General features: G+C 40.8%; 2 protein-coding genes across 8 annotated transcripts in view; one reads left to right on the forward strand and one right to left on the reverse strand.

The window, feature by feature from the left end:
- Nucleotides 1-15,729, reverse strand: part of LOC138742504 (large ribosomal subunit protein P2-like) — a 479,457-nt gene that overhangs the window by 53,010 nt on the left and 410,718 nt on the right. The window lies entirely within an intron of this gene.
- The window catches only part of pidd1 (p53-induced death domain protein 1), an 80,252-nt gene that overhangs the window by 42,976 nt on the left and 21,547 nt on the right, over nt 1-15,729 (forward strand). For all 7 annotated transcript variants that reach the window (XM_069896935.1, XM_069896946.1, XM_069896955.1 and 4 more), the window contains 2 exons: nt 9,198-9,348; nt 10,168-10,291. In XM_069896935.1, the coding sequence (XP_069753036.1) occupies nt 9,198-9,348; nt 10,168-10,291 (275 nt within the window). The remainder of the gene's footprint in view (nt 1-9,197; nt 9,349-10,167; nt 10,292-15,729) is intronic.

Raw genomic sequence — 15,729 nt, forward strand, 5'->3', positions numbered from 1 at the left:
CTGTGGGTCACAGTCAGTGTTGCGCCAGGGTAATGCAGGAGGTGATTTCTCGGAGCTGGCAGCAGCGGCATGAGGATTTGTGGTGTGTGCGAAGAGGGGCTCCAGTTTGTCACCGGCGGTAAGTGAACAATAGGAGGGATGTGCGACTGACGGTGTCTGACATGGCAGGTGTGGCCCAGGCCACTGTGGGAAGGGAGGGTTTGTGGGGTGGCCTGGGCCGCGGAGGAGAGAAAGGTGCAGCAGGGTTGGCCTGGGTCACGGTGGTGAGCAAAGGATGGCAGGGTGAGCCAGGTCTGTTGCGGGGAGCAAAGGTTGTTAGGGGATAGCTCAGGCCCAAGGCAGGAAGCAATGGGTGTGGCCTGAGCAGCAGCAGGGAGTGAGGGGCGGAGGGGGTAGCCCGGCTTTTGGCAGGGAGCGAGAGGCGGTGGGGGTAGCCCAGGCCTGTGTGAGAGAGCAATGGGCGGCGGGGGCGGCCTGGGCTGTGACGGGAAAGGTGAGATGGCAGGGGTAGCCAGGCCTGTGGCAGGGAGCGAGGGGCAGTGGGGGTAGCCCAGGCCCATGTCAGAGAGTGATGGGCGGCCTGGGTTGCGTTGGGGAAGGTGAGAAGACAGGGGTAGCCAGGCCTGTGGCAGGGAATGAGGGGCAACTGGTGGCCCAGGCTGTGGGGGAGCAATGGGCGCCAGGGTTAGCCCAGGCCTGTAGCAGGGCAAGGTTAGGGTGAGGGCATTGAAGCTCAGCCTAGGGCCTGGGTGGAAGTTAATCCACTACTGGTGAGTTTATTTACTTTCTTAATATGCTTGTGTATGTACCAGGTCTTTTAAACTAGAATTGATTATTGGAGTTCTGCGATTTCCAAGTGCTCCCCAAAAGTGTTCCGTGAGCTAAAAGGTTTGGGAAATCCTGCCCTATGGTGCTCTGTGATTAGTAAGGGATTGTTTAAGGTGGTATGTGGGTGGAAAGAAAAAGTTTGAAAACTACTGTTTTAATCGTACTTAATTGACTTGTTATGTGCACAGTTTCATAACTCCAAAGGAAATGGGCCAATGACAATTCTTCTCAAGCAAAATATTTCAATAACAATTGAGTCTAAAGCAGTGATTCTCAACCTTCCCTTCCCACTCACATACCACCTTAAGTAATCCCTTACTAATCACAGAGCACTGACGGCATAGGGATTACTTAAAGTGATATGTGAGTGGAAAGAAAAAGGTTGAGAACTACTGGCATAGCGGTTACCACATACTATTACAGCACCAGGAACCTGGGTTCAAATCTGGTGCTGTCTGTATGGAGTTTGTATGTTCTCCTCATGACTGCTTGGGTTTTGTCCAGGCTCTCTGGTTTCCTCCCATCCTCCAAAAACATACGCGATTTGTAGAATAATCGACATATTTGGGTGGCAAAGGCTCGTAAGCTGGACAGGCCTGTTACTGTGTTGATTCTCTAAATTAAAAAAATAATAACCTATGAGTTAGATTTGATGGAGAATAAAATTCTAAGGTGTATCTAATTGGAGTGCATTCACTGATGCATTCACTGTGTCATCACGATGAAGGATTTTGACCCAAAACATTGACAATTCATTTTCCCTTCCAGAGATATTGCTCGATTCTCTGGGTTTCTCCAACAGTTTGTTTTTTTTAAAACTTAAATAGCATTTTACAATCTTGTATTTGGAATCTTATTTCCATCAGGCAAATTTTTGAGTGTGTCCTGTCAGAATGCAATCTTTCCTCAACTTTGGCACATTTCAGTCTGACAAGATTGGGATGATAGCCAAATTTGATAAATCTGACAGGAAAAGCAGTGCTTCCTACAAGCTGAGGTTGTAACATAAGTTGGTGACCTATCTGCAGCAGCCCAGAGGAAGGTCTGCTTCCTGAAGATCCTGTTAGTCACTGGTTGCAGAAATGACCAACCTTCTGGGATCAATCCCGGGTTGGCTATCTATAGGATCTTCCCATTTGGGTGTAAGTGTTGAATGGAATTAGTTATGAAACTGGCAGCACGGTTAGTGTAGCAGTTAGTGCAACGGTGTTACAGCGCCAGTGATCAGGACTGCGGTTAGAATCCCCCGCTGTCTGTAAGGAGTTTGTATGTTCTCCTTCTGTCTACCTGGGTTTTCCCTAGGGGCTCCCGTTTCCTCCTTCCTCAAAACATACCAGGGTTGCAAGTCAATTGGGTGTAATTGGGAGGTGGCTCTTTCCCTCCCCTGAAACTGTGAGCCAGGTAGGGTCAAGTTTTGTGCTATGATAGATCTATGATCTATTATCATAGATTTTTAATATTCACTTTCACAATTTCACAATTTTTCTATGGTGGGATTTCTTTCTGTTGTGACCATTGGGCTTTACATTAATCAGACAGAAAGTGAGAAATGCTTAGATTTTCTTTTACACCCCTGTTCACTTTAACTTTAGGCTTCCTCTGGCCATTTTCCTCTCAGCCATTTCCCTGGTGTTAGTGTCACAAGGTAGGTAGCAGGTTTTGTCACTGCCAATGAGAGGCTTTGTTACTTTTCAAACGCAGCAAACAGCTGGTTAACACTTGCTTTGGAATTTTAATTGGGGGTGGGATATTAACCTGACCTGATAAAGAACTAGTTTAGCAAGTTAATTACTGACCCAACTTATTTGTCATCTTGTACCTCCTTGGATTGATTGTTGCTTCCTTTTACTACATGCCACAACCTTCTGAACCTCCATTTTGTCAATAAATCCATACTCAGTCTGCATTGCGTGCAACTGAATATTTATAATAGATGACCTTCTTTCTTTTGAAAAATAATTTTTCACACACATTATATCCTGAGTACACCCACCATCATAAACATACCAGCATAAACACAGTTTTCTGGTATACTCCTATGTACAACTTATTTTTATTTCCACATTTCATACAAATGTTTTCTCATACAATATTTCTCTATCCGATTAGATACGAATATGATATATTTACATAACATACACAAAGTACACTTTAATTGTGCAATTTTAGGGACTGAAATTGATGTTGTTCCTGATATGCTCTTTATTTGTGAATTTGAGCTGATTTTCAGACCTCTGACATAAGCTGACCTGATACAGAGGGGGTGTTTTTGGACAAGATGCTAAAATGATCCCTTATCTGCACTATTTCCAAAAAAAATCAGGTTGTCCCATGTCATCCTAAATGTTAGTCAGTACTTGTTTAAACATACATCACCAAAATGGCTTTACTTTCAGAAGTATTTAATGCTGTGAAGTACTTGAGGGCATTCTGCAGCCATGTGAGACACCACACTTAATGGTTTCTCCACAAACAGATGCCCAGTTTACAATTTCCTCTCATTTTCAGTTATATCAGATTGGTTTTATTCTGCTCTTTACACCATTTTGGGATATTTAACCAGATCATCCAAAACATATCATTTGTAAAGTATTTTATTTTATCATAATTTATGGACAATGCATGTGAAGTGCTTAAAATATTTTGACATTAAATTGCTATTATTGTCACCCTGAGATACGGATTGAATTCCGTATCTAAGGAGGATGTACGTGCTGCCATCAGGAGAGTGAATCCGAGGAAAGCATCCGGCCCAGATGAAGTACCTGACCAAGTATTAAAAATCTGTGGTGACCAACTTACCAATATATTCACAGATATCTTCAATATCTCACTCCAGCAGGGTGTGGTATCTGTTTCAAACAGGTGGCAATTATACTGGGGCCCAAGAAGAGTGCAGTAACTGTCTTAATGACCAGGAGCACTTACATCAACAGTGATGAAGTGTTTTGAAAGGCTGGTGATGAAGCAGATCAGTTCCTGTCTGAGCGGTGACATGGATCCATTCCAGTTCACAGCAGATGCCATCTCACTGGCTCTACACAAAACCCTGGAACACCTGGACAGTAAAGATGCATTCATCAGGATGCTCTTTATTGACTACAGTTCGGCATCTAACGCCATCATCCCCTCAAAACTGATCAGCAAACGCCAAGACCTGGGACTCAACACCCCACTGTGTAATTGGATCATGGATTTCCTCACCTCAGACCACAATCAGTCAGGATTGTTAAGAACATCTCCACAATCTCCATCAGTATCGGAGTACCACAAGGCTGCATTCTTAGCCCCCTGCTCTACAGTGTGGTTTGGTATGACAATAACCTTATCTACAAATTTGCTGACAATACCACGTTAGTGGGTTGTATATAGAAAAGTGATGAGTCAGCATTCAGGCGGGAGATTCAAAACTTGGTTGAATGATGCAAAAGCAACAACCTTGCACTCAACATCACCAAAACTAAGGAACTGATTTCTGACTTCAGGAAAGGAAAGCCAGAGGTATACAATCCAATGATTATTGGGAGATGAGAGGTGGAGAGGGTGAGACAATTTCTTGGGAATCACTATCTCGGAGGATTTTTCCTGGACCCAACACAATAATGGCATCATGAAGAAAGCACATCAGGAGTTTGCAGAGGTTTGGTATGACACCAGAAACCCAGGCACATTTCTACAGAGGTGTGATGGAAAGTGTGCTGACCGGCTGCATCATGGTCTTTCAAAAGGTAATGAACACAGGCAAAACCCTCCCCACTTTCGAGAGCATCTCCAGGGAACACTGCTGTTGGAAGACAGCAGTAATCATCAAGGATTCACACCACCCAGGCTATATATCACGCCCCAAAAGTTAAATAAATGGGATCCAACATTATCAGATCGATGTTTTCGCTGTAAGAAGGAAACGGGAACAACAATACATGCAATTTGGGCATGTGAGAAAGTGAAAAAGTTTTGGGAAGATCTAAATCAGGTATTAAATAAAATCTCAAGAAGCAATATACCAAAAAATCCAGAGATCTTTCTTCTAAGTAATATAAGAAATAAAGAATTAGGCCTTAAACTGGATGAAGCGCAAAAAAGATTTATTATGAGAGCCTTAGCTTTAGCAAAAAAATGTATAATGTCAACTTGGAAATCAGAAGAGAGCCTGAGAGTACAGCAACGGTACATGGAAATTAATAAATGTATTCCATTGGAAAAAATAACATATAATTTAAAAACTAAAGTCACATTATTTGAACAAATTTGGGAAAGAGGGAAATGTTTGTGTGTATTTTGATTGATATGGTTCATAGTGTGAAAAATTTTTAAAAATTAAAAAAAGGGTCCACACCACCCAGCACACACTCAATTCTCACTGCTGCCATCAGGAAAGAGGTATAGGCGCCGCAAGACTCACACCACCAGGTTCAGGAACAGCTGCTACCCCTCCACCATCAGACTCCTCAACAACAAACTCAGTGAGGTACTCATTTAAGGACTCTTACTTGTGCAATTGATTTATTTTTATTTTCTCTGCATTGCACAGTTATTTTGTATACATTTGTTATCTGTTTATTGTTCTCTATTTGTTTACGTGTATATGCTGTGTTCAGTGATTTTGCAGCGGTAATTCCGTCTCGTCCACAGGAAAAAGAATCTCAGGGTTGTATGTGATGACACGTATGTACTTTAACAATAAATCTGAAACATGCTATAAATTAATAGCTCTGTAACAGCATGTGCATTTATTGATATAATAATAGGTATTAGCCAGTCTTGAGCAATGTTATGGGTATTTGGTAAATTTATGAAATGTATATGATTAAAATTTTGAACTTTCTCTGAAAAAATTCCTTTTACTAAATGCTTTGGGAACTGTTCACAAGGTAGCACCCTTATGCAAACTAGCAAGTCCAAGTGAAGAGGATGTTCTGGCATGCAGGCTGTCTTGTATGCACTATGCCATCATGTGACATGCAGCGTTTGATTTATCACCACAGGTTTCAAATTCATTTGCATAATTGAGACCCATGAATGGCACAGATTTCTTTGGCCAAGCAGTTGACAAGAGAGTTGAGATGTTCTCTTATATTAGTTCAGAGAGATCAACCTTACCTGAGGAGCTGCCAACGAATCTAAACCATTTGTCTTGTTGTCATTAGGTCCTCCTTTAAGTATTTTTCTTGGTGTTGACTTCCACTCTTTCCATGCTGCTGATATCACCAGACCTCATCATTAAGCTTTGATTTAAGATTCAAGGCTATTTTATTATCATGTAATAGAACAAAAAAATGTGATATTACTCAAAATTTACTTTAGTCTACTGTTAGGCAGACAAAGATTTGTTATCAGTAGAAATTGCCCAGCACCCCTTACAGACAGAAAGAGAAGCCAAAGAGAATCCCTCCAGAGGTGCTGGGTGTTCGTGGATTCACCTCCACTGTTCCTGCAGACACACAGCCTTTAGTCCAAACTATAGCGACCCAAGCTCCAGATGCAAACCTCTGACACAATCAGGTAGCCTTCATCAACCAGTTCCGATACTTGGTCTCCCTTCAGCCAATTTTGAGGCAGTCTCCAGCAGTCTATAGCCTGGTGTGTCCCTTGACTACAGCTGGCAGCAGGCTGCAGACTGCATAGGTTCCTTGCCTCAAGTCACCAACAACCCGCCAGCTGCAAAGCCCCTCACTGTTCCATCCCGTAGTGTCGTCTCTTCTGTTTCTCTTTCTCAGACAAGGGATGGCCTCCTCCTTTTCTGGTGCCCTGCGCCAGTCCTTTAGCTTCCCTGGAATCTGCAACCCCTCATGGCTGATGCCGATCATAGGCGCCACAATCTTGGGGCCAGACTCTGCGGTCACAGGATTTTAAAATAAACTACCATTGGCTCCATTTACAGACTGTTTTAAGACTTTGCAAACCCGCCAGCAGTCGGACTAGGCGGTTGGACGCTGTTTCTTCACTCTCAGCGAGTCCGCACCAGCAGCAGAGCTGCCATATTTTTCCCCTAACCCTTGACCTTCAACCTACTGATAGGGCAATGGTAGAGCACATAAGGGAAAACTCTTTTGACTTGCCAAGGTTAAGAAGGTCTGTTCCATTGTGCCTGGAAACGAGCATTGGGGATTTCCTCCTGGGACATCCTAGATAAATCTGGGGCACAAGCTCTGCTGAACATCTCCAGGCCACCGTTAATGCCACTTTTCCAGAAGGCAAAAATCTTTTGCTCATTTATCTGCAGTCTTCCTGTCAATATTCTTATATTGACCAGCAAATGTTAAAATGTGGAAGACATTTGAAATTGACACAATTTACAGGTAGGAAATGACCAGCTGGTCCATGAAACCATGATAACAGGAGCACAAAGACATTCCTGATAATGGGAGCTTAATGACTGTTTTTTCATCAGGAAGAGCATAAAAAGGTTTTTAAATTATTTTGCCATCCAGCCATTCATCAGGATCATGGTTGATCTTTTACCACTGTTATTGTCATAGCCCATGATTCCCTTAGTGTCCTGAAAGTTATGTTTTGAATGAACTCGGTGAATGAACAGCTCTTGGGAGAGCTAATTCAAATGAATTAATCCCTTCCTTCTCACCAACCACCTGTCCTCCTCCCCAGCCTAAAACACCACCACATGTTGTCATGGGAGAGAAATCCATGCCTCTGGAGGCGAAACCCCAGTTCCAATAAGGAAAATAATTCCCTGGGAAATTGTATTATGAAACTGTCAATCAAAATCAATCTAGCTGATCACTTAGAACAGAATTGCCATGTGACTTTCCTTAAATACTTTCCTTAAATGCTTTCTGCTTTAATAATTATTTATTGTTTTACATTAAATACTCAAAACCCATGCACACACTCACTGCCAGTTTGTATCTTCCTTGTTCAACCGTTATGGTTTATGAACATTCATCATGCTCAGTTATCCAGTTTCTCTCACTTCCTACCTGCTCTGTTTCAGTTTTGATCATTCCCTTTGCTGATGCCAACTCCACACAATCTTTACGAGTAACCAGGAAGTGACTGGTTGCAGTCTGATTGGTGGAAAAGGCTGCTCTTCCATTGGACTAGGTCAAACAGTAATGAAGCAGTCTCATCCAGTCATCCAAGTCTGGGAAGTTTGACAAACAGCAGCTTGGAAAGAAATCTACATGCACAAGATGAAAAGAAACAAAACAAAAATTGGCCTTTGACCTCTCTTGCCTGCTTCAATATCTGCTAACCTTTACATTGGTGAGGAAAGGTTTAGAAGGATATGGGCTAAACCACAGGCAAATGGGCCTAGCTCAGGAAGACAACTTGATTGACATGGATGAACTGGGTTGAAGTTGTGTCCATGATGTATATCTTTAACTGCTGCTTTTCGACCCTGATCCCATGTCCCTTAATTCTCATATCTAAAATACCTATTGACTTCAGTCATGAATGTTCTGAATTCCCTTCGGAATAAGGGTACTGAAACAATCTGTCCCAGTAGGGAAACGATTGGGATCAGAGAAATGGGATGTGGTGCAAACGGCGTGCTCTTTTAGTTTTTTTTTTAAATTACTTACCTTTTGTTACTTAGTCACCTTGGTTGTTTTTTACCTAGGGTTTTTCCTAGGTTTCTGTAGGGGTCATTGACCCCACTGGTATTTGTGCTTTTTGTACTTGTACAATTTATATGGCTTCATTTTCAATTGTATAAGGGTGGGATAAAAACAGGCTCTGTGTGTCATTGTTGGTGTTGAAAGAGATTGTATTGTTTGAATTTGAACGACTTTGAAAATGAAAAATAAAATATTCAAAACAAAATGAATGTTCTGAATAACTCTTCGGTAGAAAATTATGAAGATTAACATGGTTCTTGGTTAAAAAACATCTCTATTTTGAATGGCTGGCCCCTTATTTTGAGACTGTGGCCTCTGTTTGCAGGTACCCCCAACCAGGCAAAATATTATCACTGTGTCTATTCAGTAGAGCCCCATCGGAATATTGTTCATTTCAAAGACATCTGCTTGAAGTTCATGAGAGTACAGGCCACAGCCACTTAATCTTTGATCCTATAACAAGCCTGGCATTCCAGGAATCAACCTGCCATACCTTTACTGTAAGTACGTTCTTCCTTGGGTAGGGAGACTAGACCTACATTCAATATTCCAGGTAGATAAACGTGCAATTAAAAATGTGATGAAGGACTTGGTAAATTAAACATTTGGATATTTCTGACCTGGTTGGATTGATCCCTTCTCACTCATTCTCTTCCAGATAATTTCCCCTTTCTTTATCATGCATCACTAAACTTTGTGGGAGGAGTCTATGATGTGTGTAAAGTAGCTCTGGAGAATCCAATGTGATAGCCTTGCTGGAATTGTGTTTTTTCCTGTTTGCACTGTCAGGTACTGGCTGTGGTACACAACTAAGACCTATGTTGGTGGAATCGCTAAAAAGGTGTATGAACGCCTAAGGAGATGGCAGGTCAATTTTCTAGCACTGCAGAGAAAGAGGAATCCAGAGCAAATTTTCTTGCAATGTCTTCCCAAACACAAGGTAAGCATGAAGAGAAAACACTTAAATTGATAATCAATTTTGTAACCTAAGATGAGCATTTGAAATGTAGTCACGACTGTAATGTAGAAAATGCTGCACTTATAAGGTTCCACTGACATCAGTAAGATAATAACTTGATAATGTGTTTAAAATGAGGTTGAGTTTGAGGTGAGCATTGCTGTGGACAGTTCTACCTCATAAGCAAAGAGCTCATCTCATCTAACATCCGAAGGAAGTCACCTTCAACCCTGCAGCACTCACTCAGTTCTGGACTTCATTGATAGATGGGAAACAATATCTGAATGATTGTGGAGTCTGACATGAACACTCAGTGTTCTGTTTAAGACCATTCTTTTCCCACGTGCCATTCTTGTAATTTTTTTTTAAACCCATTTTTGTAGAATCATTTGGTCCTAATTTGCATGCAAAACTGATCCATGTTTCATTATTTGATGGCATAATAGCACATCTTGTAGAGCTGCTGCCTCACTGCTCTGGGTACATGAGCTTTATCCTACTTATGTAGTATTTGTACATTCTCCCTGTCGCCACTTGGCTTTCCCTGGATGCTGTGGTTCGCTTCCACATCCAAAAGATGCGCTGGTGCCTTGATTGGCTATTGTAAAATATCTGTTACGTGGTTTGTGGCAAAAGAAGCAAGTTGAAGGGCTTTGAGAGAGAGGTAACAGGTAACAAAGAATTAAAGGAAAAAATGAATTTGACTGATGGAATTACTCTGTTGAGTGGTGTTATGGATGCAATGGGCTGAATGAACACTTTCAGTATTGTAATAAGAGACTTTTATTGGCTTTTCTTTAGGTTGAGTCTGTTTGCAAGAATTTGGAGAAGAGATACTGGGGGCCTGAGCCATCTGACATTGTGGAAATGTTTGAAGGAGAACAGTTTTTTGCTGGATTTGAAAGAGGGATTGAAATTGTTTCAGGTAATGTCAGTTAAGAAATGCTAGTTCATCTATGAAAGTTTCAATATTATATTTCTTTACCAACAAGAGTTTGCTTTTGAATGTCCAGTTCCTTTCTATTTAATTTTAAGTTTGTATTTAATGATGTCTTGTCAAATGCAAATTAATTGGTAATTAGGGCAAATGTCACAAGTCCATAAATCACATTAGACAAGGGAAATTTTGCTTCCTGAAGACCTTTGGGTGTATTTTGTGGATTTTAGGCTGCTGATCACAAAAAAAATCACCTTAAAATCTTCCTATCACGTACCATTTTTTAGCTATAACCTGTTTTTGTTAGTTCCTGTCATTTTTAAGTCTACTAGTATATTGCCCACAAAGCAAGCCGGTTTGGTCATGTACACGGTGCTACGCAAATGTTGTCTTAGGCCTGGGCATGCTTAGTCAGAATAGACGCAGAAGGCTATAAAAGCACCAGATGCTGTTGTTATGAGCCCTGAGGACCCCAAAACCCAGTAGCAAGAGATATTCACCAAGACAAATGGTTACTTAAGCAAAAGTTGCTTTTAATGATCTTTAAACATGAAAACAGAATCACACTTTAATTTATCACTATTGACTTAACTAACCTAACTTAACCCCCTTCTAATTCTAAGCGCAAGTATATGTGGTGTGTGTAAGTTCAGAAAAGTTCTTTGGTTCGCAGTCCAATCTCTCTTCTCATTCCTCCAAGTTCACTGGCTGAAGGCAATTCACCAGACTTTGGTGCTTGAAAGGTTCTTTTCGGTTTTCAGAGAGAGATTTGTTGTTCCAGGACACCCACAACTGATTCCTTTTTAATCAGCCACTCCAGTGTCTTGCTTATGAAACTTGCCCCCTCAGGGTTCACCAGATGATAACCTCTTTCTTTCAGGTCACCAGAGCGTGCCTTTTCTGTTTCTCTTATTTCAAGTGAAACATTAGATAGCCTGTCCTCTCCTCTTGCATGAACCACAGGGGCTTTGACCAGGCTGAACCAAGCACTCGCAATCCGTCTTCCAAATGGGGTTTTCCACAAGCTTGCCAGCTTGTCCTGTTCCAGATCTGTAACACACTATAGAACTGATCGCGCACTCTCTTTCTCTCTCTCTCAGAGAAAGCCTGTTTGACTATCTCTGCTTCCAAACCCATATGACCCTCTTAGAACAGCAAGTTCCCCTCCAGTCAGAATGCGGCTCTGATAAGCTCTTTCATCTGTTGCCTTTTTGTAAATGACAATCCATTAGTGAAGTCTCTTGGGCACTCTCCTAAACAAAGACTTGGCCCCTCTATGTCTCGCATGAGCAGAGTTCAGTATTTCAAATAAGATCTGTTTTAAATTTTGTTTGTATGTGACCTACACTAAAACCTGCCCCAATTTTTCTCCCCAAAACATTCTGTCACACTGTGCATTACATTGACATAGATTGAACGCATGTTGTTGCATCATGTTCAGGCAATAGCATAGAAACTGTACTTAAGATCTGCTAGTGAAGCCGGAAAAAAAAAATAGCATGGAAGGCAATTAAAGATTTTTTTGAGAATTTTCTTAGCAATTGCAGAGCACCAAACTACATCCAGCTGATTGAGAACGTGCTTCGAGCGTATAATACCATAAAGTGCAATGTGTCATTGAAAATTCATTTTCACTTTAACATCTTCCCTGCTGATCTTGGTGCAGTCAATGAAATGTTTCACCAGGACATTGCAACAATGGAAAGGAAGTATCAGGACAACTGGAATCCATCAGTGCTGGCCGACGATTGTTGGATGCTGACATGAGAGGCATCAGATGTTGAGTACAAACAAAAATCAGCAGCAAAACATATTTAGTTCAGTTGAACTAACGCAATGTGTCAGCGTTATGCGTTTAAACATGCTAAATTCAATTAAAGTTAATTTAATGATTCTCCAACTTCCTATGTGATGCAGAAAATCTGAAATTATCTTTGTGTTCAGCTTGAACTTGGCTATCATAATTCCCTTTTTTTTCAAGATTCAAACCTTTTGAAAGAAATTCTTGTCCAATGTGCCTTTTAAAACAGGGACAGCTGGAGTATTTATTGTATTGCAGTTGTGGAACCATGCAGATCTCTGCATTAAGGTTACAGGCTGATCATATGACATGTTTCAAGGTCACATAATAACAAAGGAGAAACAAACTTGAAACTTATTCCAGATTTAATGGATGTTGAAATGTTGACAGCTAAATAAAATAATTTGAGTTATAATAGACAATTCCTGAAAAAAATAATTTTTTTTTAAAGTCATACTAGCACCATAACACCACATTGAATCTTTTTTGCTTTTTAATAAAGCATGTATTTGAGCATTAATATAAATTCCAATTTTCCTATCTGTAATAGTGAACCTTATGTCTCCCACTTTGATTGCTGAATAGGAAAGGGAAATTTTAAAATAATTCTCCTCGATTTTCTGTTCATTGCCAAAGTGACGACGCTTGTCTCTGACCTTGAAACATATCACAAAGATTAACTGAGCTTTTGTGGCATGGATTACCTCTTTTATCACGTGACATAGAATTTAGGAGACATCTGGCACATTCAGCAACTCTTGAGTCGCCAATAAGCTTGATAACTTCATTGCAAACTACATAATGAAAAGCACTTTTTTTGGGTAATATTTTAAAAATAAAGTACAAAAAAAGAAAAAAAAACGGAGTGACACCTGTGAGGTTAAGGTAGAAATTGAAACATCATAAAGAAATTTTAAAAGTAGCATCATGCTAACATATACAGATGGACGGATGCCATTTGGTCCAGCATACTGCACCAGATGGGAAGGAATGAACCAACCTAATTACACTTGGTTTTTAGCCATGCAGCTCGCAACTCTTCCGAGATCAAAATATTGTGAGGTTTTCTGTCTCTACCACCCTTTCAGAACCATATTTTTATTGTCATGAACATGACATGAAATACGTTGTTTTGTGGCAGCATCACAGGTGCAAAAATTGCTATAAATTACATTAACAATAAACAAATTTGGGCAAAAGAAGAGAAAATGAAGTGATTCATAGTCTATTGAGAAGTCTGATGGCAGAGGGGAAGAAGCTGTTTCTGCACCGTTAAGGGTTTGTCTTCAGGCTCCTATACCTCCTAACTAATGGTAGCATTGAGAAGAGGGCATGGCCTTGGTGGTGAAGGTCTGTGAGGATAGAGACTGCTTTTTTGAGAGACGGCATCAATGGTGTACTCAATGGACTGAAGGCTGGTGCCCAAGATGGCGCTGGCCAAATTCAAAACTCTTTTTAGTCCTTTCCTGTCCTGTCCATAACCAGACAATGATGCAACCAGTCAGAATGCTCTCTACGGTACACCTACAAATTTGCAAGAGGCTTTGGTTACATACCAAATCTCCTCAAACCCATTTCACGAAGTAAAGCCGCTGGTGAGCCATCTTCATGATTGCATTGACATGGAGGCTCCAAGATAGATCTTCAGACATGTTGATACCCAGGAATTTGAAGTTCTTAACCCTTTCCACTGCTAACCTGATTTCCCCCTTCCTTAAGTCTACAATCATTTTTGCTAAGGTTAAGGGAAAGGTTGTTGACATCACTCAGCCAGCTGATTTATCTCGCTCCTGTTGCTTCCTCATTGATTGATCAGGCAGTGGTTTTCAGACCCTTATCATTTTCTGCTGAAAAGTGTTTTTTTTTATATCTCCATTCTAATCCTTCCTCCAGTTACTTTAAATTTCTTCCCCTTGATTGTTCACCCTTTTACCAAGGGAAATGCAAACTTCCTCTCTATCTGGGATCCTCACAATTTGATACATGTGTATTAAGTTGTCTCTTTGCCTTTGATCATTCCAAAGTAAGTAACCGTAATCTATCCATTCTTTTCCTATCGCTGACATTTTCCGGTCCTTGCAGCAGAAATTTGCAGATATCCTCTATTCTGTCTGCAACCAAATGCTGATTCAGGGAATTTAAACTGCACAGATAAAATTAGCTCTTCAGGGTCAGAGAGGTCATTCTGTAATGATATCTACCTTCATGTGCTATTAATGATTTATTTAGATCTTTTTCAGCAAATCACCATTTTATTTTCATTTGGAGAATTGTATAGAACAAAAACTGTAGCAAACTACTGATTCCCCATTGATTGCATTTGCCAAGAACAAAATACCACATCCAGTGGAGGATGAGGCTGATGGCATATTCTGAATATCTACATTTGGTTACCATGTGCAGTCTTCAGAAGTTTTATATGGAAACAACAACATGGAAAGATTTATTGTCTTTGCTGTTGCTAGTTAGGGTTAATGGCATCTGTCATTACAGAACTACTTGTAACTTATATTGACCACGCGTAGTGGTCAAAGTTTCTACACCAAAGGCAGAGTTCTGGACACTGATCAATAGATAGGAATTTGAGTCCGGCAATGGCAGCTGGGTAATTTAACCTTTAAGTAATTAAATCTGAAATTAAGCCAAGTCTAAGGAACAGTAACCAGGAAACTCGTGGATTATCATGAACATTTATCTCTCTGCGCACTTATTGCGTTTCAGGAAAGGAAATCTCATGTCCTTACTCTGACAGGTGTTTGTGACTCCAGTCCTATCAATTTGATTGACTCTCAGCTCCCTCCTTAGTTCAGGTATGGTAACAGGCCATTGTGGCCCATGATCCCATGCCGCCCAATTACACCCGATTGACCTACACCCCCAGTACGTTTTGAATGCTGGAAGGAAACCGGACCCCCTGGGTAAAACCCTCGCAGACACGGGGGGTGGGGGGGGAAGAACACAGAAACGTATTACAGACAGCGCGGGATAAAACCCCCAGTCCTGATCACTGGCACTGTAAAGGTGTTATGCTTGTGTACTGGACAATCTGATCATAGTTTGAGTACTTTCTACAATTGTAGTCATTATATTACAAGAGAGATCGGATTACACTGGAAAGGGTGCAGAGGCAGTTGTCAGGACTAGAAATTATAAAAATAAGGAAAGATTGAAATACAGTAGCTGGAATTTTTTTGATCAAAAGAGGATGAGATGCTTAATTGAGCTGCAGAAGATTATGATGGAAGAAAATAAATAGAAAAGACCATTTCCATTGGCAGAAGTTTTGTAAACAGGAGGACATAGAGTTAAATAATTCATAAATAAAAATAACAAAATTTACCCAGAGAGTGATTGGAGTCAGGAACTCACTGCCTGAAAGAGTGGCAGGCCAGAGACCCTCAGGGCATTTAAACAACATTGGAAGACCTCCAGCAGCGGTTCTTTTTCTTTCCACTCACATCCCACTCTAAGTAATCCCGATGCCATCGGTGCTCTGTGATTAGTAAGGGATTGCTTAAGGTGGGATGTGAGTGGAAAGGAAGATTGAGAATCACTGCTCAATTGTTACTGAAGTGTTTTGCTTGAGAAAAATTGTTATTGGCCCATTTCCTTTGGAGTTCTGAAA

The sequence above is a fragment of the Narcine bancroftii genome, chromosome 1 (genome assembly GCF_036971445.1).
Source record: "Narcine bancroftii isolate sNarBan1 chromosome 1, sNarBan1.hap1, whole genome shotgun sequence".
Taxonomy (NCBI): domain Eukaryota; kingdom Metazoa; phylum Chordata; class Chondrichthyes; order Torpediniformes; family Narcinidae; genus Narcine; species Narcine bancroftii.